At 40.9% G+C, this 27083-nt stretch overlaps 1 protein-coding gene and 1 long non-coding RNA gene across 14 annotated transcripts in view; one reads left to right on the top strand and one right to left on the bottom strand.

The window, feature by feature from the left end:
* LDB3 (LIM domain binding 3) overlaps positions 1 to 12646 on the bottom strand; it is a 116486-nt gene extending 103840 nt beyond the window's left edge. For 8 of the 11 annotated variants that reach the window (XM_058840693.1, XM_058840695.1, XM_058840696.1 and 5 more), the window contains exons 1-2: positions 6568 to 6675; positions 6343 to 6467 (exon numbers count right to left, since the gene is read on the bottom strand). In XM_058840693.1, the coding sequence (XP_058696676.1) occupies positions 6343 to 6435 (93 nt within the window). In that variant the 5' untranslated portion in view covers positions 6436 to 6467; positions 6568 to 6675. Of the gene's footprint in view, positions 1 to 6342; positions 6474 to 6567; positions 6676 to 12508 lie in introns of those variants that run through there. The other 3 variants (XM_058840694.1, XM_058840704.1, XM_058840703.1) reach the window with 3 other exon arrangements.
* A 117-nt stretch (positions 12647 to 12763) lies between these two features.
* Positions 12764 to 26806, top strand: LOC131580058 (uncharacterized). Of its 3 annotated transcripts, none has more exons than XR_009277812.1 (4): positions 12764 to 13018; positions 19070 to 19197; positions 20302 to 20345; positions 26331 to 26806. It is a non-coding gene; the product is annotated as an uncharacterized LOC131580058 (long non-coding RNA). The 3 variants fall into 3 exon arrangements; XR_009277811.1 differs by having other exon boundaries at positions 20302 to 20466; XR_009277810.1 differs by lacking the exon at positions 20302 to 20345.
* The last annotated feature ends 277 nt before the right edge of the window (positions 26807 to 27083 follow it).

Raw genomic sequence — 27083 nt, 5'->3', positions numbered from 1 at the left:
TATCACAGGCTGTTACTCACATTTATCTGGCCTATATTCTACCAGGGTGTTATATTTCTCCTGAAATTCAAAACAGATAGAATTGAAGAACATAGCCTTAAATAGACAACTTTTGCACAGTATCTGTGCAGAACACATAATACTCCTTATATACCCCTGACCTTCAGCAGTGGGCTTAGTATTTGGTGATTACTTTAATCACACAAACAGATAAGAGAGGTTGCCTTTGTGTTCCGAGTACTTGATTTAAAGAAGAAATCATTTGACCAAGAGCTGTAGCTAGCTACATGCTGTTCTTGAAAGTTATTTTGTCAAGTAAAATACGTGCACTCAAATCACATTGTGTTATCATGCTACAGTTTACATAAAAATTGTAATCAGACTTCAACAAATAAACCTGAGTTTAAAGTTACAACAAACTTCATGGATTTTTCAGAATGTTTTCTGCAAGGAAAGAAAACAAAAGCATCTTACTTGTATCATGACTGTTTACCCAGAAGGGAAAAATAACCCAACTTGTGCTGGAACTGCTTAGGATACAAAATTGGATATTTGCAGAAATCAAACCTTCTCTTAAAGTGTTAGAGGCTCTGGTGAAACAACCATTACTTCTCAGACCTCTGTAAAGTATTTTTGGTCAAGACAGGAAATGTCGTCTACCTCAGAATAATTAATGCCTTACCTCTTAGAGCAGCTGCATAGCCACATTTAAGACTGTTCTGTTTTACTCAGAGCAGAGACTTGAACTGCTTCCCCAGTATCCTGGGATTTTTTGATCCCCAGGTGCCAGAACCCATTTCTCTGGTCAAACAAGTAATATTTAAATGGAACGCAACTATAGAATTTGCTCCCTCTCTCCGTGTCTCACATAGACATGACACTTGTGTTTGATGAGACATGCAACCTTATCATACAAATGACCTGTACACTGAACTGCCATTTATAGGACAGATGCTGTCTACTGGAACATCTCAAATAAACAATACCAAATCAGGAGGCTGATGAGTTACTTGTAGGGCTCAGGCTCGCAGAAACACAATAATTTCTGATGGAGTTGTAAACATACCAGAACTGGTTTGCAAATTAGTTTGAAAGCAAACATACCACCTCAGATAACTAGCACTCTCCTAGGATACTGATGTTGTTTGCATATACAACAAATAACTGTAGGTAATAAAATTCAGAATGCTGTAACTTCAGATGAGGTGACTGTTATTCAAGAAGTAATCAAGAAATTAAACAGATTATCCCAAAGAAATGCTGATGCCCACAGAATAGTTGTTTTATCAAAAAAATAGACAATAAAGTTTTGGAGTGTTCTGAAAAGCTGGACTGGAAATATTTAATTTTCCTCTTACAAGGGACTATTTTGAGTTAAACTGTAAGAAGACTAGAAGAACGTGAAACTGCTCAGGCCTAAGAAATTACTACAGTTTGTCTAGGCATAAGACAGTCATTATATTAAATGGCATACTTCCTTTCCAGAAGCTGACTCAGTCATATGAACTTTAAAGGAAAAAGGAAACATCTCTACTGAGTAATAGTTAAAGAGGAAAACTCTTAGACTTCTAGAGGACACCAGACTTACCTGTTAGTTTAGTAGAATATCCATTATTATAAATACTAATCTATAGCTTTTGGTATTGTGAAGGAATTCTTATTTGGAGATTAAAAAAACCCTCTCAAAGCTGCATTTGCAGCTTTAGGACAGCTACTCAGCAGTCTCATTCACCAGAGGTGGATGCTTAATAGGTGATGCAGCACCAGCACTTCAAGAGAACTTGCTGAATTGTTTCAGTTCAGTCAGTACAGGTAAACTGCATTTTTCTGATTATAGTTTATGTACAGCACCACATGGCCATTGAAAGGACAGCTGCAGAACACAAAGAGCCTGATCCAGATCATTTGAGGCTTCCCCACATTCAAGAATAGAAGAAAAAAGTGAGGAGGGAATGCCTTCCCTCCTCAGTTGTCTGTTGTAAGGCACTGATACGCAATAGCCCACAGGAAATGAATACTCTCACATAGCTCCTCTGAAGCAAAGGCAGTGACAGCCAGAGGATGGCATATGTATGCCAGGGAGTGGAGGAGGGACAGGAAGCAATCAGCAAGAGATGCTGATAAAAAGAAAGAGCCTAACAACTGTGAGAAAAAAACCCTCCTGCTCCTGCAGAGACAGGCTGCAAAATGCTAGACCTGGGTTTTCCCCAGACTGGAAAAGCTGTTTCAGGCTTCTTGTAACAGAGTCTAACTAATTCAATTATTTTTGTAGCAGTGTTTGTTATATTCCCTCCCTGGTCTTACATCATGACCAGATTTCAACTTTTGCATCACTTAATCGAATAAAGAAAAATATTTCTTTAATGTTTTTGTTTTGTTTAAACATTATCTCCTGTTTCAGGCTCTGGCTTTTGATTTGGAACCCAAGATGCTAAAAAACCTATTAGGAAATACAAAACTATATGAATAACCGTAGAGTGAATATACCAGTCATGAACTACCACAGTGATTTTGATAATATTTCTGCTACCTCAGATAACAATAGCTCCTTCACACCTTTCAGCTCATTGCATCACCTGCAAGTAAGCCTGTCTCACTAGAAACGTTCACTGTTCAGAAATAAAGGCTCAGAATTATATGAAGATGTTCTGTTATTGCACCCAACCATGTACAACCATACCATCTTAGGTAACATGGCAACTGAGCACTTAGATAATTAACTATGTCCAAAAGCCTTCTTACAGAGGATTAAGTCTATAAAATTAATGAATTCTGCTTGCTTCCAGACAGTTCAAGCACTAGAGGAAAATAAACAGCTTTGCTGCCCACGTCAATTTGGAAATACCAGATTTATGTATATGATCATGCCACTGGTGACAGCGCTTAGCACTGCCAACAACCTGCAAGACTCATTCACTTCAGCAGGGCTGACAGATGCTCAGCTTTGCTAAGTCTGTCAATACAGTTTTCCTGTGTCTGCTACCTGCTCATAACATCTCATGACAGAATTTGACATCTCATGACAGAATTTTTCTAGTGGGTATGATGGTCTGCAGGGTGGGGACTGGAAAAATAGTTTACAGATGATTTCCCAATGCTATTGTTAAAGCAGTGTGAAACCTGAAGAGTGACCTTAACTCTTCCCTACTTGTTTTTGTCTCCTGTTTTCTTGTTCCCACCCCCTATGTTAGACAAGCATTTATTTTTAGATAAAGAACAGATAAGCAGAACAATCCATTTCAGGGGAGCACATCACCTGTCACCCAGCTGACTGACTGCAACTCCTGTGCTTTATACTGTTGACTATTCAGCAATGAGCTGATCACCTGGGCCTACCTGAATGGAAGAAAATACAGTGTCTCACACCATTTTAAAGATTTCTTTAAAAGTGAACTGTTATGCCAAACAGCTCTGTGTAATTCCCTTCCTCACCCACTGTGTTAAGAGCATTTTTCCTGAACAGAAGCATTAGCAACCCCACAATCCTGTATTGTGCTTTTCTCAGCAGGTTTCAAAAACCTTCAGGATTTCTCCCCTCTCTCCAGGTAAAGAGTGAGGCGGATGGGAATTGTATAGGGCTGGCTGACAGAGTGCAGGTCAACAGGTCTTGTCTATGCACAGGCTAGCTTCATAATGGTACAATACTGGTATCCTCTTTTGGGAGGGTGCTTGGAAACATGTTGGTCTAATACTATAGATGGGATGAACAACCCTGCTGTGTTAGACATCTTCCCATCATCTTTCTCAGGAGCTTTGAGGCAGTGCTCTTGTAGCATGACAGAAGAGCATAGAGCCTTCATGAAAAAGGAGGAATCTTTCTGTTCCCTGTGGCCTACCCACAGACAGTCTAACTAACTGGGGGCAGTCAGAGCACAATGAACATGTCTGCAGGCAAGCCCAGACTGCAGGCTTAGAAGCACATTTGTAGCCAAAAGGGCCACAGCACATCTGACATTAAAAGCAATTATAATAATGTTTAAGTTGAAGTATTTGGAGTTTAGGACTCATCTTGCACATAGAAAGTCTCATCTCAGGGCAGCTGTGGATCAAAATGGCATGTGGATAACTAGGTATACAGCATCCACTAGCAACATTTAGACTTGTGTGCGCTTTCCATGAAGGAGACCTTCCTCACAGTTATCTTTTTACCCCTCCTCCCCACCAGGAATATTTTAAAAATTTAAGAACAGCTTTCCTTTTCACACCACAGTAACACTGCAACTATGGCTGAGTTCATAGGTCAACTCACTTATGACTGTAATTTCTGATCTGTCTGGAGATATATTTATGTGATAGGTGATAAACAAAAAACCATATTACCATCAAAAGTCATGTATTACACCGTGTTCCAATTAAAAACATCACAAACAGCAGGCATAACTATCCTAGCTCCCCCTGAAAGATGCTATGTTAATTCCTGTATGACTGCTTCTGCCCTCATAAGGCAGGCTCTAAAATCCATTTCCATCCCAAAGCTGTAATCCCAGCTAAAAACTGAGCCTCACTGGGAAGGAGTTAAAAACATTTAGCAGTCCTTTCTGACACTGGTATGGCTGAAAATGCAGTCAGCTGTGTGAAGAGCTAATTCCTCCACACCTCTGGGAATTCAGCTGTTGCAGTTTCACTTCTGCTCCTCTTATGCTCTCAAAAGGCCCATGAAAATCACAGAGCCTTGGGGCATAATGTTTACACTTTCACAGACTGCAGTCTGAGACAGTGAGCTTTTTGGGAAACAATTGTCTTTTCATTACTGATTGTGTCATATACAGTACAAGTGCCACAGCCCTGGCCCCTGGCTGACAGACTCGAGGTACCATACAGTGCAGGCTGTAAAGTGTCGTGAAAATGCCTACAAAAATATGATGGTACCTCTCTGTACTTACCTTGGGTGGGATGAAAAAAGAAATACCAAAACTATTTACAGGAGCAAAATTAATCTGAGTTTATGAAGGGAGTTTATTTTTGTAGACAGGGGGTATTTTAGGTAGTCTTTTGCTTGTTTGCTTTTGATAATACTGCCAGAACAGCCTTCTTTATAGTGACTATGTTGCAAAAGGAGTTATGAAAAGGAATCATCATAGGCCTTAGTATTAAGGTAAATGTGGCTCTGTCTTCCAAGAAAGGGATAATATACATAAGAACAAGGGAGATCAGGTGATACAGTTTCACAGGATAAATATGAAATAGCATGGCTAAGATTTCAGAAGCTTACCAACTGACTTTGAATCACATTTGTTGCAGAGACACACATTTTATACCCACGACTTAACAGACTGTATTTTTTCATTACAAAAAACCCCATAGTTTTAAAAGCAGTGTAGGTGGCTTTTTTATTATGATTTTTGCAGTGGAGCAGACCTTTTATTTGCATTCTATTTGTTTGTCTGATTAAATCATTCTGGTATTTCTCTTACTGTTATGTAAGTAACCTCTCTTGTCATTGTACTGCAAAATAAGCCTTCTGCAGGTGGTTTGTGGAGGAAACAAGACCTCTCTAGAAAGATCTGAACATTCTGGAGCAGATTTGAGACTGTCAAGAAACAAGAAAAAAATAAGGGAGCTACCAGAAATCACACAGAGCTATCTCATAAGAGGAAAGTGGGTAACGGAAACACAAATTTCCTGAAAACCTTCCAATGTTAAAAATATTTAAGAAACTGAGCTAATTCAGGTAATAGGAGTACTGAACTGCAACACTTTAAAATAATGCTTCAAGGGGAAGAGAAAAGAAAAAGGCAGCTAGGAGACATATGGCTGTAATTGACAGATACAGCAGGTAATTAATTATTAAATCCATGCTGTTTGTCAGCTGCAAATGGAAGGCTTCTGCATAATTTAAGACAGTATTTTAAGTACTCTTGAGTCTTCTGCTTGATGTGTCTAATTTTTATCCAACTATTGCACCTCATCACAAGAGGGGACACATCCCTGTCTTTGTTCAGTTTTATCACCTGACTTCACATACTTACAGTTACATGTTTATTTTCTAGAAATATAATTCTATAATTCATTTAGAGTTGTTCTACTTCCTGCCCCCCAAGATTGCACCAGTGAGGCCCCTATCAGCAGAAAAAGAGACAACACTGTACAGAATAGAACTGGAAGCTCACTTAAAAGAGACAGTATCACCATCCATAAAAATATACTAACCAGAACTGTCTTCCTGGGGCATTATCAATGCCAGCTTGTACTCTGAACTGGTACATTTCTAGTTCACATTATACTCTCTTTATTCACACCTAGGTGCAAAGATCCTCAATTCTACCAGGCCAGGTCAAAGTGTACATATGACTGCTATTTTTCAACCCAAACAAGCTCAACAAGGTTTTTTTGCACACTTACTCTGGAGATGGTCAAGGGCATGTTGAAGTCCTTGCCCCCTTGCAGTCGGAAGCCCCATGGTCCAGGTCCATTCAGATTCACACTGTAAGCCATGTTGTACCGCTTTCAGAGGCAGCAACAGGGCACTGCAGGACAGAAGGATGGGGCAAACAGAAAGAAGTGTGAAAAAACAGACTGAGAACAGGGAAGGGTTTTACATAATGAAAGCAATTCCCTCTGCCTTGCCTGCTCAGTCGTGCTCTGATACCACCTAAGAATAGATGAGAGCTATAATGCAGATGCTGATATCCCAGCTGAGCAGGGCCCATAAAAGGTTTGTAACCAGACACCTACTATGCAAAGACTTCATGACTCAGAGGTCTAATATAGCCCCCAGGGAAGAGGACAGATCTTTCTAGGCTCCTCGAGCCCCTCATGCTGCTCAGTTACTTTATGGACAAAACACATGTTTTAATAAAACAAGCCAACAAAATTCCATTCTAAAATCCCAAATACCCAAGTTTCTTCACTAACCTGTTAACAACTACAAAGCCATTTTTAAATTCTGCTTCAGCACGTAGGTATATTGCACTGTGACAAATAATAGAAGTCCTTTCTACATAGGTCTTTCCACATGTAGCAGGAAATGCACAAAGGAAGTGTTTGCCTTATTTTGCAATGCTTTGTTGAACTGAAAAAAAAGTATATACTACATGTATTTAGCACCACCAAGAAAATAAATTTAAAAAATAAATTAAGAAAAAAAAATCCCACAACTTCACGTTTGGCTCTTGGTTCCACAGCCCTTGCTTTCCTTAGGAAAAATTAGCATTTCTTCTTTCTGAATGCAGAAAGATGTATCATAGGATACTCCTAAACAGCATTTAATTTCTGTGACAAAAGCATGGTTTCACGACATACCTGTTTCATCATTTCAATACAAGTCTTCTAAAGGTGTGATGCTTGAATGAAAGGCTAAGGATACAAATACTTAGCTAACTGCTTCCTTAATTAATTCCCCAAGTTTTTCATAGCTTACATTGCAGTTCTTAGGAGTTCCATAAAACTATAACCCTTGTTCAGTTCAAATGCTGGATAGCATTTCTGGCTTAGATTGGAAATAGATAAAATACAGAGGGCATGAGGGTAGGGAAGAAGCTGTTGGCAGAAATACAGATATAAACAAAAAGTTTCTGCTCTCAGGGTAAAGCTACAAACATTAAGTAACGCTCACTCCTTTCAAGTCATTAATCTGTGCAGGACCTCCAGAACCCCTCTTCTGTATCCTTGCAGCATTTATACTCCTTCATCCTCTGGTTAGAAAGAAATTGCCATTATATTAGAGAAAGGGGGAAAAAGCCCCCACAGGTTCTACTTCAATAATCAAAAAGACAAGCAAACCTACACAATGCACATGAGAGAAGCAGCTCAGCTTGAACACTGATAATGGGTCACCCTGCCAATACACCTACCTTAAAACATGGTAAATACCTGATGACAAAACAGCAGAGAGCAAACACTACCAGGAACTCAGTCTTTGTCTAAGGAGATGGTCAATAATTTTTCAAAACCATGAAGCAATAAAGTTTTTGTCTAGCATTCACAGTGCCAGAAAAGCCATTTGTACAAGGGAATAATTAATCTCTGCATAGGCACTAGACTAAACCATGTAACCCTCTATTTTAGCCAGCGGTCCACATTAAACCACAGCAATTCACACAGATTTAAATAAAAGTTACGCTAAGCCAGTGGAACTGGCCTCAACTAAAATGAAAGCAAATAGCAAGATACAGCTTGAAAATAAAGCAGGGTTTTGATGTCTCACAAATACCTTGAAGGTACATTTACATTAAGAGTATTTATAACCTGTCCTCTGTGAGTCCAGAACCACTGATGTTTGAAAGATTACTTTAAGAAGAGGCAAAACTGACTTGTTGGACTTAAAATGGCAGAGTTTCCTGGCCTGCCAGTTTATCTAGTACTGATTTATTTTATTTTTTTTTTTAAGATATCCATATGCATACACAAAAGTTTGAAGGTATATTCTCATTGTACTTTTCCTTTTACTTTTCATAGGAATTCACTGCTGTTTTAAGTGCCCTTTCTTGGCTCCATTTCAAGAGTTCAGGAGAACAGAATAAAACCAGGAGTAAGATAAACGTAACAAGTCATTGCTTCACTACTAAAGACAGTATCACATACATATTAGAAGAAAGACCACAGTTTTATGGACTGTGAATTCTGTGCATGTTACCTTTCCATACCTACATCTTCAATCATTTGCGTAAATAACAGAAAAGGGGAGGAAGTAAAACCCAGAACAGAATAAAACCACACAGAAAACTGAACAGAGCTAAGAACTAAAAAACAGAGACGTTGTTTAATCAAACACTATGTCCTTCTCCAAACAGCTTCTGTCCTACTTTCACATCTATAACATGCCATTTGCTTATCAGGACATCTGAAAGGATCTGAGAGATCCTTCAGGCTGAGCAGTGAGCTAAGAAACCAGAGCGGGCATCGCATTCGGGGCTCTGTCATTTGAATGAAATGTTAAACTGAGGTCACTTGTTCCTACTCCTTTGGTTTCTGTCCATGTCTGCCGAATGTTCAGCATAGCTTGGCATTTTTAAAAGGAAAGTGTAGAGGACATGCCAGCGTCCCAACCAACATTTCCCTTCAATGCATTGGGACCACAGCTCTTTCATGTGTCTGCACTATCCCTACCAGGTGCAATTTGGAGAAAGACTATTCCGGAGTTTTCTCTCTCCAAGCCTTTCTCCTGTGTCTGTATCCCCGCTGCTTGCCTGAAGAAAGCTCTGCTCCCAATAATGAAGTTTAAATGCTGCAGAAGCTCATACCTTAGTCACAGCTCCATTTGTTGAGGACACCCTTAGCACAAGTCTCACCTTCTACAGACTCAGTACAATCAGCCTCTAAATAAGAAAGCTGGTGATCTATCCAGATGGCTGTTTCAGCCCTGCCGTGTTTTCAAAGGTGAGACAGTGCAGCAGCTACAGTGCCACCACAGCTACCAGAACAAACCTCAGCAAAAGCTTCTGGAATACCAGAGGCTGAAATAAACTGTGTGTAGAGAAGTGGCAATTTCCTTGTTTTTCAGATGCTTGTGATATTCAGATTGTGTTTTAAGTTGCTTTACATAATTTCCTGCTAGTCTGTTTCAAAAATAATATTTGTTTGCTCAGATAATAGTATTTTGTTTCTCATGGTGTGCCTTCTTCCCTACATTCTCTGGTTATGTCAAAATCTGTGACCTGCTTAAAGCTCCCTCCCTTCAGAGAGAAGCTGTGCTGAGTCAGATGAGGTCACTGATGTAAGGAGTGACATTTAAACAAAAAACATATTCCAGGAGCATGGTGACATTTTCTCTACACATATCAAATCAGAGGATTGTCCAGAGCTCCCCAGGCACCCCCCCCTCCCTGCCCCAAGCTATTCCCAGATGACTGATGGGAACATTTGTGAGGAAGCTGGATGGGTACCAGGCAGAGGAGAGTGTCACCACCTCCAGCAAATGCCTCTGAGCACGAGCAGGGCTGTCCTTCCACAAGTCCAGCAGAGATGTTACGCCAGCGGAAACAATTCACTCGTGCTAGGAGACCATGCTGTGTGTATTACAGTGAACTGACTTTGGGACAGCCACAACTGCATGCTCGGGAGTACACAGACATTAGGTGAATGAAATAAAAGCCACTAGTGTCAATACTAAATTAAGGTGGAAGGAAACAAGTAATGGAAATTCCAATTGTTAAAGTTGCAACTACTTCACAAAGCTGGCCAAATTAGTCAGGGGTTATATTTTGTCTGCTGTGGCAAATGTACGCACAGGGGAGACTTGAATTACTGTTACTGCAGCAACAAGGTTTTATCATTTGGATCATCAAGGTTTGCAGAAGTGGATTGCTTGAGAGTTTGACTTCTGAGCTGCAACAGATTATGAATCTCTGGCAAATAAAAAGATGCATACAAGGTCATGGTTTGAATGTTTTATGTTTAGCCAAGTGGAAGATTTGTGTCACACATGAATTAACTACCATCTCCTCTTTAACAGAATGATATTCAACAAGCTGGATAGACTTTCCTTTAGAAAAAAAAAGAAAAGAAAAAAACAGGCAAAAAGATAGTCTTTCTTTCATCTCCCTCACCTGAGGGATTGGCAGTACAAGAAGGCAGCATTCAGCTTTATGACTTTTTTGTCCCATGGATTCCTGTACTGTCCCCAGTACAATTATCTACAATCCTTCAGAAGAGTGGAAAAGCAAGGCGAACGGAGTAGTTTCTTTGAAGAAACTACTCACTAGATACATGCATGAAGAAAACCCAAGCTTTGAACCAGTTGTCCAATATACACAATCCTAGAGTTTTGAGTCTACCCAATGTTAAGCACATTTCACATGAAATCAACAGTTGTATTTGGGGACTGATCTTCATTGTCACCAACAGGATGAAATGGTACATATTTACTACATATTAGCTAAGTAGTGCTAAGGAATTTGAAATTGACACATTAGAGATGGAAAAAAAATTTAGCTCTGAATTCCTACCTTGCCAGTGGCAAAATTAATGACCAAGAGAAAAGATATTTTCCTCCCAGAAGTTCAATATTGCTTCCAAAGTAAGACCATTCGGCAAAAGAGCTCATCGCATTCTCCTTTCCCTCACTGCTGAGCTCTGAAATAAGTTGAGCTAATCCTACTCCTACTTCCATATACAGCTTTGTTTCACCTTTTTAAAATCCTCCAGTTCTCAAAGACCTTAGGATTTCTGAGTTCCTTTTAGCCTTTTTATCAAGTTGTCCTAAGTCTTGATCTTCCTCAAGCTGCTAAATTTTCTATCACACGTGGCTTCACCACAGTCTGCTTTGTCAATTATTAAGATTGTGTTTTGTGGATTCCAGAAAAAGTTGATAATGCTGGGGAGATATGCTAGAGCAATATAACGATAGCATATTACCTTCCTTCTCTAGAATATAATGCCTTCAAAAATGCAGCTCAAATGTTTTCTCTATGGCTGTTTGCTACTGTCAGTATCTCTACCAATTAACCAAATTTGCTACTTACTCCTCCCTCTAGATCCTTCACCAGGATTATTTTCACCTTTACAAAAAAAACCATCTGTTTTCAGACTTTTTTCCTCTACTGAATGGCCTTTTTTTTCTCTGCACCAACCTCCTTTCGCTACCATAAAAAATTTGGTATATAACACAGTTTAGTCAGAATTAAATTTTAAAAGACATGAAGATTTTTTGGTAACTGTGTTACACTGGACACCTGTGGAGAGACAGATTCACCATGAAAGGAAAGGGGAAGATACACTTAAGTCTTCACAAACAGTCTGGAGAGGTGTGTTACTAAGTTCTCATCTTACGAGTTTTTCAGTCATCGTTTTTAAAGACACTACAGCAGGTAATACTTAAGAATACTATGGCACTTACCTTCCCATGACAAGAAAAACTCTTCTTTTAAGGCAAAGAACACTTAAACACCTGTTGTTTTAACCATGTCCTGCTCATAAACATAACCATAGCACTTAGGTTACCAGCTTTAGGTCAGAAAATGAATCAACAGCAGCAAAATGGATTAAAATGCAGGGCTCAGTTTCTAACGTACTTAAGGCAGAAAAAAAAAGTCCGCAAAATGTGTTGCTGTTCAGTTTTCATTGTGACACTCCAGCTCTGGGCTGAAATCAGGAAAGTTTGCAGCAATCCTGTGACTAGTGTAATCTGTGTCCTGCTGCAGGGGGACCTAACTGACTATTTGGCCTCAGGAAAGAGATAACAGTGACCGAAAAAATCCAAACAAACCCGAAGACATCACCGTCAGCTCCACACAGACCAGGGGCTGAGCGCTGACATCGAGGTCACAGGAGCTCTTAGAGAGCTGGCTTTGTCTCCTGACAGCCCGAGGTCTGGCATAGCTCAGGGAGCGCACAACGAAGCTCACGAGAAGGATCCTGTGTCAGTGTCATTTGGCCATGGCAGATTCCTCAGGGATCACCACAGCACGCTGATGTAGCGGTGCGCCTATACCCAAAAGGGTGCAAGATAACTAAGCAGCCTCCCAAAAGTTACACTTCAGCCTCGCCTACTCACTTCTGCCTTTCCAGAAAGGGCTCCCCGGGATTTAATTTTCCACTACAGACACGCTGTAGTCGCGGCGCGACCCACCTTGCCCGCTCGCAGTGTCTCCCTCACCGGTACCTCCGGGCCGAGCGGCCGCCCCCCGCCCCCTCCGGCCGCGCAGCGCTGCTCGGGCCGCGCCGGGTGGGTCCCGCCCCCGCGGGAGCCGCGGCTGCCGCACCCACGGACATCGGCCCCGCAGCCAGAGGGCGGCCACGACCGCGGCCGAGGGAAGCGCTGAGCCACCCGCCCGCCCCCGTGGCGAGAGAAGAGCCGCTGCCCCGCAGGTGGAGCCTTTAAAGCGGCCGGGCCGCCGGGAGCGCTGCGCTGAGGGAGGCTGCCGCTCCCCGTCCCGCCACGAGGGGGCGCTGGGCGGGCGAGGCGGCGCGGGAGGGGATTTGCCTCAGGCGGTGGCGCAGGGACCGATCCGCAAGAAGCCGCTGCCGGCGGCGTGTAAATATCCGAGTTTGGGCCGAAATCACCTCGGGGCCGCGGTGGCAGAGCAGGAAGGTGACACAGAGCTCTGGGGAGCGGTTCGGCCGAGCGCCGGGGCAGCAGGTATCCCGGGGGGCGGGCGTTCCGCATCTGAGCCCTCGGGGAAGGATGCGAGGGATGAAATGGCGGCGGGAGCGGGGGGGCTGCGCCCGCGGGTGGGACCAGGAACTCTCTGGAAGGCGGCGAGGGCGGCCGGGAGGGGCTGCTGTCCTGCCCAAGTTCAGCAAAAGCTCTTGAGCCTTGTGCGTTAATGCTTTGCGGGCTTGGAGCCTGCAGCCTTCAGCCCGTTCGCTCACCGCCTGCTGCCTTCAGCCCCTCTGCTCGCCGCCGGAACACGAGTGAGAACGGTGCTTCCATTCACTGACCCGTAGGAAATACGGAAGCGAGGTTGTTTTCCCCCACTGATTCACTGGTGTTGATAAGCAGTGGTCGTTTTAGTTAAGTAGAAAACTTAAAACTATGTCCTGAGAGGAGACAAAGGTTTTGGAAGACAAAAAATGCAGAACGAACGATTTAATTGCCCACCAGGATACTGATGCTGAGATGATTTAAGAGATTGAGCCTTGTGGTGCCTTCACATGGTCCTGCTGAGTGCTGTCAAGGACCAGGCAGCTCGCCCCATGCATCCCTCTGTTCAGCACTTCTGTTTGGTTTGCTTTTTTGGCTTCTTATGTTATGCTCCCCAAAGCACCTGCAGAAAGTCAGCTGTTTTCTCAGTGCAATGACAGAGCCACTGCTTTATGAATTTGGTAAAAAATTAAAAAAAGGAAAAGCCTGTTCCCAAGCGTTGAACCGCTGGAAACGCGTGCGGTGCCCCGTGGCATGGGAGCCCGCTGGGATTTGCGAGAATTGCCCGTGCCGGGAAGGTCCCGGGCAGGCGGCGCCGCGCTGGCTGTGCCGAGGGGCCGCGCCCGGTCAGCACCAGGGACAGGGCGGCGGCGCCGGGAGAAAGCCCCGCAGACAGGGGCCGAAAGCGCCGCACGGGCCGGGATAAGCACAGCAATGGAATCGCTGAAATACACGGCCCTTCTGAGAAGATTCTCAGCTCCAGCCTGCTTAAAAGGGCCACAGTTCAGGTTCAGTGTTTCTTGTCTTATGGAACCTCAAGTCTCTTTACACTTTTAAATACTGACTCCTCTTTTGGTCCAATATACAGCATGCACAGACAAGGCCAGGAAAAGTTGATCTAAATTACTTCTGTATTTATATTTGGCCAACATTCATATTCATATGGATTGTGACTTTATGGTAGTTGCAAAAATATTCCACTGACAAGTTGGCTTCTATCCCCAAAGGAAACATTTTGCATCTTGTGATGAGGTGAGCAACCTCGTAAAGTAGCATACTAGGTGATTTAGGCTGGAAAATATGATCCGGATGGTGGGAAATTATGTTTATTTCATGATGTTCTGTTCGATTATCCCATTCTATGTGTGATGGAAAAAATCAGATTTAAGGACCTGTACCCGAGCCTTTCCAAGGCCTTCAATAACCTGATTTTCTGCTCCCTGGTAAAAGTATCAGCAGGGATAACTGGGAATTGTCCAATAATCCTGTTCTGATGAGTGGTGGATCAGTTTTGCTTCAGACTTTGTTTTTGTTTGAAACAGGATGAAATACACAAGCTTCTATACTTCTCCATAAGTCACTCAAGTCTGGGGAACTTGGAAGTATGGGAGCTCTACCTGCTCAGCACTCTCTAAAAGAGCCTGCAGGCTTGTTCCCAGAAACTTGTGCCTGTCATTTGAAGGGACAAAATCCCCTGTCCCATTTTTCGAGAAAGCACTAGTGACAGTATTAAACTCATATTTTAGATGACGTTGCTTCCCTACCAATGGCCTTGGAATAGTTCCCTGAAACACCTCTGGGCTCACCACTTAGGATGAAAAGCTGAGCACTGAGACTGCACTGGCTAGGCCGTCTTGTGCAAACAATCCTATTTGCTTTCTGGAAAGTAGCTTACTGATAGATTTAGCTGTCCATTTTCCTCAGTACTCACTCAGTGTGATTTTCTTTTGACCCATGAGTTTCATTTCAGCCTGGGTAATTTCCTTTTCTGGAAAATTCAGATAGTTCTGCCAAGGGCTAATTTTCTGCAAGTCTTTCTCCTGGTCTTTTATCCTTTCTTCTAATCACAATCTGATCTTCCAAACTGTTTCATCAACTGTTCAGCCTCAGAGCAGTCTCAGAAACATTGCTTTCCTTGTAAATAGGCCCCTTTTTTTTCATAAATGTCTGCAGTAAGGTTTCATTAGGTTTATCAGGTACTTCAGTAAGCTGTCTGCACAGTTTATTTGAAGTAGTTTTAAACTGAAGATGCAACCACCACGGATAGAAACTTAAAAGAATGGCTGCTGCCCAACAAGGCTGGTCTCCTCAGGTACTGAGGGGCTTCTCACCAATGATTAGGAAAATTATCAAGTAAAGTACAGACACTGCAGCACAAAGTATGGATGTGCTTTATCCCGGGATAATGCTTTTGACATCTCATCTCACTCCCTGCCCAGCTGAAGGGGTTCTGAGTTCAGAGATAAACTGGTGAAAGTTTGGCTTTCTGAGAGTCCCGACTGAGGAGCAAGTAACTGGGAAGAAGATACTGCCTTTGGTTTGGATGGGCTGTGTAGGTGTTACTTCTCTGTGGCAACACTGATGTGACTGTTCAGACAGAAGTGCTAACATTGAGAGGAGTGCAGATCTGGCCTGCATTTGCACTGTCATTTACCCAAACTGTAACAGCTCCAGTAAAAGAGGCTGTTCCATTTGTGATTTTCTCAGTTCTTTGCACATGCTGTGTAAGGAGGCAGGAGAATCAGTGTTTTGTTCCTCCTGTCACTGGCAAATAAATGGGCAATTTACAAAACAACTCACAATTTTCACTTCCCTTCTGACAAAAGACTAGGAGGAATTTCTTTAGAATTAGGACTACAGATATGTCCAGTTAACAGTCTGATTTATGTGGTATGTATGCTGGTATTGGCAAAAAAAAGCTGCCAAAGGAATCTAATACTTTGGATCACCAAAACTATTTTGTTTTGCAGAAATTTTACAGAAAATCTTAGGAACATGTAGCAAACACAGTTCAGATGAGGATCATATTTTTATTTCTACTTAATTTTATCCTTGTAAGATAGAGATTCATTGTTCCCATTTTCTGTCTTACTCTAATAATTTTGCAAGCTTCCTAGTGTTGCCCACATATAAGAGCAAACAGACATGCAAACAAAATAATCAAAATGTGAAGCTGTTACATACAGTTCAATAGAACATGGTGAATTGCAGTTCTAGAGTGCTGCTCAAACATGAAAAAGAACACCATCCACATGATAATCTCCTTGGACTGTTCCTGTCATTTCCCTGGGCTATATTATTAGTATAATATTCCTGGTACAGGATGAAAACAGAGTTATGGCAGTAGGTAATTCAAGAGGGACTGTCAGCAGAAATTCTGCATGACTTATAACCCTCACCACTTTCATGCTGAATTTAGGCCAATCTGGCCCCAAAATTTCAGCACAAATGTCTTGTGCACTGATTTTAGATAGAATAAAAGCTGGAATTCTCTTGAATTAATGTTGTCTTCTTAATTCTAACTCACTGTTTAAGTGTAAATACTCAGCTGTAAATGCAGACTTTTTGTTCAGTGGGAAAGGTGAATCTCTTCCCACTTGTTTCCTTTGGTATTTCTCTGCATCCCTCCATTGAAGGTTGATTATCATTGCATCTTTCTTACAATAGGCATTGTTAGTCTTCTGTTTGAGTATGCAAAACCTTCCTCAATTTGCCTTGCAGCACTCCAGGAGTAAATGGTATGGCCTTTTTCAGGTAATCTTGGGCACTAAATTGAATTGCCCAGGGCACAAAAGGAGTTAATGCCCTAGTCTTACTCAGAGCTATCTTTGATACTTACCACAGAGCAGTGTCAGCTGAGTAGCAGGCTTGTTCAGTTTGATTCAGTTTGGTGCCTTCAGTTGGGTCCATTGATTTATTGAAGCAGTTTTCATTGGGATGCCTGAGAACTGGGATAAAATTTGCTGAGGAAACTGTGAGCTAAGTTTAACTTAGCTGCTGCTGGAGTCTGGGTGCTGGTATATGTTTTTCTTCAAAGGGTAGCATCTTGGTGCCCAACCTTGAAGAGAGATAAATAATATCTCAATGGTCAGGTGCTAAATATACATATACATAGATGCTAACTGAGCAATCAGCTCTGTCCTTGCACAATGTTTTCATGCAGTAAGCAGAGTAAGGACTAATAGAGAAAGGCACATCATGTCAAAAAATTTTCTAGACCATATTTGTACAATCACAATAAGTAGAATACATTTATTTTGTAGCTTTATTGGCAGTTTCAGTAACTCAGAGTTTGTTTAGAGTCAGCTGAGTTTTCAAACTGAGTTTCAGTGGTCTAGGGGAGGACAAGTGGGATACAAATTCAGGATCCTATTGTATAAGTTAAATTCCCCAGTTGTTTAACACAGTGCATGGGTTAAGAAGAACAGAGCTTCCAGACAAGTCAACAGGAATGTATTATTCTTTATTCCACTTTTACTAATATTCTTCAACCCTTTACATGCTGGATATAAGTGGTAGAGGGAATAGAATAGACATTTCAGTGATGAGCTTTTTTCTTCTTATGCGCTCTTTCAAGTTTAGATCAAATAAACTAGTAACAGTCACATTTTACTGAAGTCAAATAATTCTGCTGGAGCCAAGCCACTAGCTCTTGGAAGGAGGAAGCAGAGAAAGACAAGTGCCTGCAAGTGAATCACATGTTGAAACAGATACATTATGGGGTCTTCTTGTCAAATCAACATTTTGAGTGTAATTGGTGTAACTTGCACTATATATATGCAATAGCTGTGAGTGTTGCATTTGGGATTTCCAAAGATTTTCAGTTGTTGAAGTTCATTTGAATGTCCTTTGGACCACCAGAATCCCTTTTCAAATCTCTGTCTCCAGTCCTGAGATACAAAACCAAAGAATAAATACTAGTATTGTGAAAATCTTAAGCAAGTAGTCACAGAGACACAAAATGCTTAGTAGAGATGTTGCTTTATTGCCACTGAACTTTTTGTTTTTTAACTGAAAATTTCAGAAGTGATTTATGATCCATCCCCATGAAGTTGTTTAATTACCATGATTTTCTGTTCAGAGAATTACCCTCAAGTAGTGGATGAGAAACCCAGTTCCCATCAGGATCCACCTGATGCATGGCTGAATTCTCTGAATCCTTTGCTGTCAGTCTTTACTGGTATAATGCCATTCCTACTTGTATGTCTGTTTTGATAAGACATCTGGCCTTGACCATCTTTTGGCTAAAGAAATGCCGTGATCCTAGACCCCAAATCCTGGGTTTCCCAGAAATGGCTTCCAGTGATGCTGGACAGTCAGCTGTATTATTTTGAAAACTTCTGCAGTAATTTTATTTTTAAAAGCTGAAATTCAGGCAGCTCACTGCTGCCATGTTCATGAACTGCTGTAGGAAGCAATTGTCTTTGTACTGTGACCCAGTGAAAATGGAACAGGTTCAGCTGTGATGGGACTCTTTCTATTTCAGGAAACAGCACAATGAAGGGAAGCTGCAAGCTGCAGCTCCGTAACACGTGCTGTGGCCTCCTTAGCCCTGTCTCTGGAATCATGGTCTGGCTCCTGCTTGTGAGGAAAATCAAGGATTCAGTGAAAGGAGCAAAGAGAAATCTGACACAAGATGGTAACTCTGAATCCCTTTTCTGGCCCACAAAAGGAAAGAGAAGATGCCTGATTAATATGAGCTTACTGGTTTTCAACATTTTTTGATTCCCTAATTTATTTGCAGTCAGGTTATTTTGATGCAGTGCTAATGGGTATCCTGAATTGTGTTTTCTTATTTGCTTCTTTTGCCTTTGGTCATAGTCTACCATCACAGTTTGGGGTAAGATGAGAATTAAAGTGGGTGTGATTTATTGAAATGAAGTTTCACATCATGTTTCATGGAATTTACATTGTTTTAATTTCTTCAGGTAAAAAAAAGTTATCTCCAGTGCCTAAAGAGAGCAGCTCTTTCTGAGTGAAACTTCTCATCTAACTGAACATAATGATCCTGAACCTGAAAGGCTGGTGTGGCTTTTTCTTTTTCAGAGGAATGATTTTCAAAAGGAATCCATGCAGTGAATGTGATGAACCGCCAATCTGCCTGATGCTACTACCCCAACTCTGTCCTTCATCAGATTAAGTTCTCTTCTTACTTCACTGAGAAGCAGCAGAAAGTGAGTTTTAACAAGTGCATCTGGAAAATAGCACTTCAAATAAGATCTATCAATACACATTAAGGGTTCTGCCATGTGCTTCTGTTACTCAGAGACTTCAGCTGAGGACAGCAGCATCAAAAGGATTCATATTTTTAAATCACAGTTGGAGGTTTATTATAAGCCCAGACTCCATCTGTTTATATGTTAAGGTAGAAGCATAAATAGTTCCTTTAAAACTAGGAGGGAGCTGTGTTTAATTAATGCTGGTTTTGCCACCTGAGAGCATTGGGTCTGCTTGGAAGGGAGTGCTGGAAGTGTGAACTACTAAAAATTAGAGGAAGATGGTGATACTGCTGGGAGGGCGTGAAAGCAGGACTGTCCATGGGATGACTGTCAAGGAATGCTCAACTGCTGGACCTGGCAGGTACCAGGGAGCTGAGTCCTGATCAAGAGATCAGGGTTTGAATGGGAAGTGAGGGGACAAACAACTATTTCTTAGCAACTTCATGGAAAGGGTAAGCAAGGGCCTTCCCTCTGGCCCTGTGGGTTAGCTAGAGAAGAGTTGACTGGTCCCTCTTTGCTGGAAGTAGGGAAAATGAGAAGAATCTCTAAGAGATGTGGACTGAGCTAAGCAGGATTTTTGCAGTCTGCACAAGAGGATGAATGTGGACATGATTTTCTGAGCCTGAGAGAGTTTTCAGCCTGCTAGTGGCTGATCTGTTCCCAAAGGAAAGTTTCCTGAGAACATGTTTCTCTCAAGGACTTTTTTTTGTAAATAGGTTTTTGGTTCTCAAAGCAATATTGTACAGATGTCCTGAGTGTTTTCTCTTGTTCCACCAATGGGACCAGAAAGGTGTTGTTCCCTTTACCAATCATGTTAAACCTGTAGCGGAACACCTTATAAAAGGGGCTGAAAACCCCGAAAGTAAGGCTTCTGCCTTCTTGGGATGAAACATCTGCTGCTGTGATTTGAATCTGCTCTTCTATTTCGTGTCCACTAGCAACAGATGAAGGTGAGCAGTCACAGTGGGAAAGATCTTGTGAGTTTAGATCTTAAACTTCTTGTCAAAAAGAAAACAATTTTTTTGTTTTTAAACTTCTCTTTTTTGTTTTTCTTTAAAGGTGAACTTGCATAGCATACCTAATATAGACAAATGAGGCAAGAGGTATTGCTGAAAACATTATCATATGTCTTGTTCTATGGTTATGTGTTTACAACCATGCCCAGTCTAGTGCATATTAATACTGCTGGGACTCTGATGAGAACTGATTTCCTCCAAGTCACAGGTCAGCACTGGACCTTAGATATTTTGGCATGTGATAATAGCCATGTGCTCCAGCCACTAGAAATGCTTCTATAAGCTTTTATGGGTATAGTCTTACTCTTGCCTTCTTTCCTGCCTTTCATGGTGAGCCTCACTTTATTCTTAACAGCTCTTGGAGTTCAAGCTTTAATGAATTTCCCCATTTTAAATCCTTTGATATTAATGGGACTCTTTTGTGCATGAAAGTAGAAGTTGGTCCTGAAAGTGTAACTTGGGTCTGGACAGGGCAGAAACAACTATCTGATGTTCAGAGCAAGCTAAACCATACAGTGTTCTCTGATTTTCATTCTAGGCAACATTCAGGGAAGTTTGTGGAAATCTTGTCAGTTTGATCTTGTAGTGCTTCCCCCAGTTCATTTTACCCTTGTTTCCCGGATGACACTGCTGGTCAAGGATTCTCTTCTTCCATGAACAATTTCTGCCACATTAATAGAGCAGAAAATCCTAAAAATCATTTGCCACCTGTTAGACTTTGCTCACTCCAAGAGACAAACCTTTATATTTCATAAAGGCCTTTTGATCAAAAACATGTTCACAATTGCATAATACATTTTTTTCTTAGTTACAACTTAACAATAAAATTCCTGATTCTACTTCACTCATGTTACCTGTAAACAACAACTGAAGTCTGTGTGGTGGGCATCTGTAAATTATTTCTGTTGAGAAAAAGAATGCCTATGCATCCCTCATCCCCTTTCAGTAACCATCTGTCTTTTATATGTGATAGTGTAGAGTAGATGTTTTGATAACTGTTCAGTAAAGGAAGAAAATGTGAATAAAATAAATGGAAACAATAAATTCTATTTCTAGTTGTGAATCTTGGAACAAACTGTAAAAGTTGTTTGAGAGTAGCCACATGACGATGAAGAGCATACTATCTCTCTTTCACAGGCAGAAATATTTAGATATAAGATGATTGGGTAATTTTCCCAAGGTCACACAGAAAACATGGAGAAAAAAAAAAAACCTTGAACTTCTGATTCGTCATTTTATTAAATTTTTTCAGGACTGTCATACTTCCTCTTGATAAGGGTTTGCTATGCCAAAGTGCTTGCTGCTTTCTACATCAAATCAAATTTACAACTCAGCTCACCTATCAGTATTAATCTTGGCTTTAAAAAATCTGCAAATTAGAAAAATGTGATGTTCTATAGTGTTAGCAGCATATACTAATCTGGAAAAATGTTTTAAAAATTCACTAACTTGTAGTACTGACCTAATATAACCTTAACTCCTTCATTTTACTTGTGTGTCCTGAGGGTTTGTGTAAGTATTTATGCATATGATTAACTTAGGCATCTGAAAAACTTAATAAGAAAGCAGTTTTACCAGTTTTACAGCAAAGGTTGCATCTGGGTGTGTTTTAGTACATTTTTGAAGAACTGAGGATTTTGAAGGAAATGCTGTTACATTAGAGGTACAGTCACTTTCTTTGTAACCTTTCAGGCATGGCACTGTGTGGAAGGGTATAGATTTTCCTTTTTATTTTTCCAGTCAGTGGAAAACATTGTAGCAATTGTAAGTATGCCCATAAGTCTCCTGCAGCCTATTCAGGAAATATTCTTCTATGGAACTTTATATTGGAGACCACATTCTATACAATGATGTAGTCTCAGATTTTTGTGTCTGTTTCCAAACCATCTTCTTGTACACTTGTGGAAGTTACAGTGAAGTGTAAATGTTGAGGGAAATGAGCAATGGCTTTGCTTTTACGCTGTGGGTAAAACATGCCCCACAAAAATTCTCCTTAGCAAGTTATTTACATAGGTGTCATGTTTACTTTTTTATGTGCATGATGAGCTTTGCTCTCAGGTTATGTCTGTGCACTAGCACAGCTTAACCAGAGCTGCAGCTCTCTCTGCTCTAAACCATACTTAAGGCTTGACTCAAGCCTGATAAAGTTGTACATTCTACCTATCCTCCAAGTTACAGTCAGCATCAGAAGACTTACTTAGGCCATTTTTGCTGGGCTTCTGAGTCATAGATCTGGTGGATTATGGCTGAGTATGGATTGCAGTAAGCCAAATGAAAGTGAGTCTTAAAAGGGTTCTCCCATATAAAGTCTCCTTGGCAAGGGTTCGTTAAGATTTTTGGTATTAAATCTACATAAAATAAATCTACAGGTGTTTAAGTTTAAAAAGAAAAAAAAAAAGAAAACCAAAAAATTTAAAACTATGCAACTCTCCCTCCCCCAGAAAAACCAAATATACAAACAAAAAAACCCCAAACCACCAAAAAAAAATTCACCCAAAAAAACCCAAAAAACAAAACAAAACCCTAAAGTGTCGCCCTGAAAACTCAGCTTCTGAGCTTGCTAACATAGTTTTCTAAAGACTTTCCCAGGACAGTAACTATAAACATAGATATGTGTACATTCTTTCTGTTACATGTCTTGTGATGGACATCTCTCATGGCCAGTGCAGTGAGAAAGTGTTATCCTGACCACCCAATCCCTGGCTGTGGTCAGGAGCCTATAAATCCTGGAGGGAAAAATAAACCTCTCTCTTTCCTTCACCACACCTCGACCAGTGTCCATGTGATCTATTCATCTTCAGTGGCAACACTAAAGTTTTTTAGGGTAGGGGAGAAAAGTTCACTCTGAACAGGGGCGAATTTTTTTCCAGTCACTGGGATAGTTCTACTACTTACCCCCAGTTTCAGGTGAATTTTAATTTTGAGAGCAAATTTCATTGCCAGAAGAGTTTGTAGGGTAATTTTCAAACCAACCACCATGAGTCTTTTTAGTCTAGTATCATGTGATTCTGACAGCTCTGTATTCAGTGAGTGGGCATTTTCGTACACTAAGGTGACTCTTGCAGCATTTTCTTTGCTCTGCAAGCTGGGTATATAGAATTCCTGTGGTGTGTCTCCAGCAGAGCCCTGGTGCTGCCAGAACCACTGTAACTAAAATAAGTGTTTTCCTACAAAACACAAACAAAACTTTTATAACTGGTTTGTATCAGACTGTTAAGCTAGTTTTGCTGTGGAGAAACTTTTCTGCCTTTATTAAGCTTATGCTGATGATCTGCTCAGTCTGTTCCCCTTAGAAGGGAAGTAAATAGGACAGCTTGTAAATCTTGTCAGCTGTGAAGTCTGCATATGTTTGAAAATGAGCATTTATGTTATAAATTCGAGGGGGTAAGGGAAGCACAGTAATCATTTAGTGTACAGGATTGCGGCTCATGTCTGAAGTTGCTCAGAATGACACTAATAAGAATTTATTTACTTGTTTCAAGACTGCTTTTATATAAACCTATTTATAACATTCCTATGACAATAGCAACTCTAAGGCTACAAACACAAGGGTTTCAACAGAGATACTTGTTACCAGCCACTGAAATACCATTGTTTGATACTAACATTGCATTGCAGATAGGGGCCCTCTCTCAGCAGTGGTTTCAGCAGCAGAGACAGATAGGTGCCCCATCAGGGTTACTGGGATGGCAGTACCTTTCACTGAGGGATCAGAGGGTGAGGGGACGTGGTGGCACTTCTTGGGATGGCCTGAGGAAAAAATGGCACCAAGCACCCTGAGGAAAGTGGGCACACGTGGGAATGATGACTTACCTATGTTACACCCTAAATCTCTAGAAACACCCAGAAAAGCATTGAAGGTGTCTTTGTTTACTTCTGAATGTCAAGCTTGCTGTAGGTTTTGAACATTACTTAAAGGAAGATACTGTTTGCTATTCTGTCTTACTTGAGAATGTGTGAAATGTCGATACTCAATGTCATATTCTATGATGACACTTTTAAGTTCAGTGGTGGGTGTAAAAAAGTTTCCAAAAGTATGGAATGTGAAAACACAGGGAGTAAGACCCTGGTTGTATGTGAAAATTGGGAAGATTGGCAATGTGTGGCTGCTGCCTTAAGCAGTCCTTCAGTCTTGGCTTGCAGCAGCCGTTCATTACACTGGCTCTTGGCACGTCCTTTGCAGGTCCAGCAGTAGTGACCAATTGCTCAGCAGTTTTGCAGAATTGCTTGAATGATCAGACCAAACAGTTTTGCTGGTGACCCAAGCCTGAGTTTGTGCCCCCATGAAAGGGCAGAGCTTGTGTGTTTAATTCCCAGCACCGCTTGCCATTGCCTTTGCCAGCAGCCTGCTCTGTGAGCAGCTGCTGGAGTACAAAAGGCCAAAGGGAAGTGTCTCAGATTTGCCCTAGTCCTTTCACACTCCAAGTCACTGGAACATGTCCAAGTGCATGGTAAACTACAGGCGGTCTCTGCAGAACAGCCTGTACAGTTGACTTTAAGTGAAACGTGAATCATCTCAGTCCTGAATTATTTTAATCCAATCAGTCAGTCATCTGTGTTGAAGGGTGTAAAGAGACAGCAAAACCAAGAGAATGGCTGCCAAGTGAAGGATACAGGACACAAATAAATCTGCTAGGATGAGATGAAATATGAACTAATAATGATTTATTCCAAATGCCGCAGGGGTTACAGTGTGAACCACTTGTAGAGATATTCAGATGAGATGAATTTTTTAGGCTTTCCCCTGTATGATTTTTATAGACACAGCAGAGGTGAAGGGAAGGCAAAGCTGTTAGTTACACAGAGAGTGCACACAAGGGTTTTGAAGTGCTCACATACAAATTCTCCCTAATTAATATATGCTTTACAAGTCTCTTGTAAGTAGATGAGCATGAACAGCTGTAGTTCTTTTTATAGATACAAAGTAATCTCTAATACATGTTGGAGTTGAAGGATACAGAGAACAACATGCTGTGGATTCATAAAGCTCTTCTAGCCGTGGAAGTACTCCTTTTATACCCTCTAAAAGTGGAAGAGAATGCAGAAGAGTGCAGAGTGCAGTCTTGAAGAACACTGCGTAGAACAAAATCATGACTGGAGTAAAGGATCTAGCTATTAGTGACATGTATCATACACTCCTTGTTAACACATCAAACAGCACGTGTGAGTTGGACCTATTTTCTTGACAGGTTCAGTCCTTTGTGACCCATATGAAACAGGCAGCATTTGCTAATGTTTCTTCCCATCTTTTAGTACTGTCATTGGCCTCCATAATAAAGAAAGAAATACATGTTTCATGCTTTTAAATATTTTTAAAAGCCTCAGCAATAAGTCATAATAGAACTCCTTAGACTTGAGGAATATCTTTGAACATGCTTCCTGTTTGAAGATGTTTTCTCTCTTCTTTCTCCTTAATGCTAGCTGTTTATATTAGTTTAATATTGTCCTCTGCTGGGAGACAATATCCTGTTTTAGTAAGTGAAGGGAGAGATTCTTACGACTCCTTTCCATCTCTGATGCCTATGATTTCATTTATATGAAAACACTGTGGATTTTGAACAGTGTGTTGCTTTTGGCAGTTTATTACCAGCCTGAATGCCTCACTTTTTCTTGATCTAACATTTATCTGCTGCAGAAGTCATTGTCTCCTTCATTTTTAGTTTTAATAACCTTCCTTTTAATAAACCTCAGTCTGACCTAAGTTTCCAGTAGCTTACTTCAAAACAATGCCCCTGACCTTCTGATTTTAACCAACTGATTTTTCCTCTCAAAATAATAAGCTCATTACATTTTTATTGATTTCATGGCTTTTTCTGATGTGACATAGGGAAGAATCGATTGACTCAGGACAAAATGCTTTGCTGGGTTCCCTCCATTATTGCAACTGCTGGAGGGCCTATGGGGAAGAACTGTTTCAAGAGCGCTTTCTGCCCTGTTCTTTTGGGCTTAGCCCCACTTTGGATTGACTGCTATGATTGCAAATGAATTTTGTTCACTTCCTCATGCAGTCGAAGAGACACTAAGGAAAAGCTGAAAATCAATACTGATAGAACTCTTTCCCTTTCCTTTTAGGGGAAAGAAGTACAATCTTGTGGATTTAGTCACTGCGGAAGAAAACCCTCAGCTATACAAATGCTGCTGCTTAGAAAAGGGGAAAAAGAAAATGCCGAAGTAGGGGTGATGTGGATTTCATACGTCGCTAGAACAGCAATTTTTGGGGAACTAAACCTTCTCCTCCCAATACTTACTTTAGAAAAGCACATCAAAGGGTAAACAACTTTGAAGTATCAGAAAACACATATATTGACTTACCTATAAGACATTTCAGTACAAACATTGCTTTGTATTCTGCATTCTTCTCATGAAACCTGCTAAAGGAAAGTCAGAAGGAGTTTCATAATGATCTCCTATAGCTCTGGGGAAGTTAGCTGAGAATGGGTTATAATCATCTCCTAAGCCACTGTTGGAAAAGAAGCTAAGTATGGAAAGGACCATAGCCTTTTCCTCAAGTGTTACTGCTTTCTCTTTCCCTGTCTCAGAAATAAAAATAAAGCTATGAGGCTTCAAATTACTGCTAAAGTGCATTGCCTTTCATTGGATTGTAGAAGAAAATGGGGGGAAAGGTATCATTAATGAGAGAAGGGATCACTGACTGTGTACTTAAGTTTACATTTGGTTGAGAAACTTCACAATAATGAAGAAACCATCTTCAGGAAGTAATGTACATTTCCCCCCAAATTTCTCAGCTTTAGCTCTGTAGTAGTTTTGAAGTTAATACACTAGGTGAACAAAGCCAGTTTTGAATTATCATACTTCTTTCCCTCT

The sequence above is a fragment of the Poecile atricapillus genome, chromosome 6, assembly GCF_030490865.1.
Source record: "Poecile atricapillus isolate bPoeAtr1 chromosome 6, bPoeAtr1.hap1, whole genome shotgun sequence".
Lineage (NCBI taxonomy): Eukaryota > Metazoa > Chordata > Aves > Passeriformes > Paridae > Poecile > Poecile atricapillus.
The sequence above is the reverse complement of the archived record's forward strand: the minus strand, read 5'-3'. Positions and strand labels throughout refer to the sequence as shown.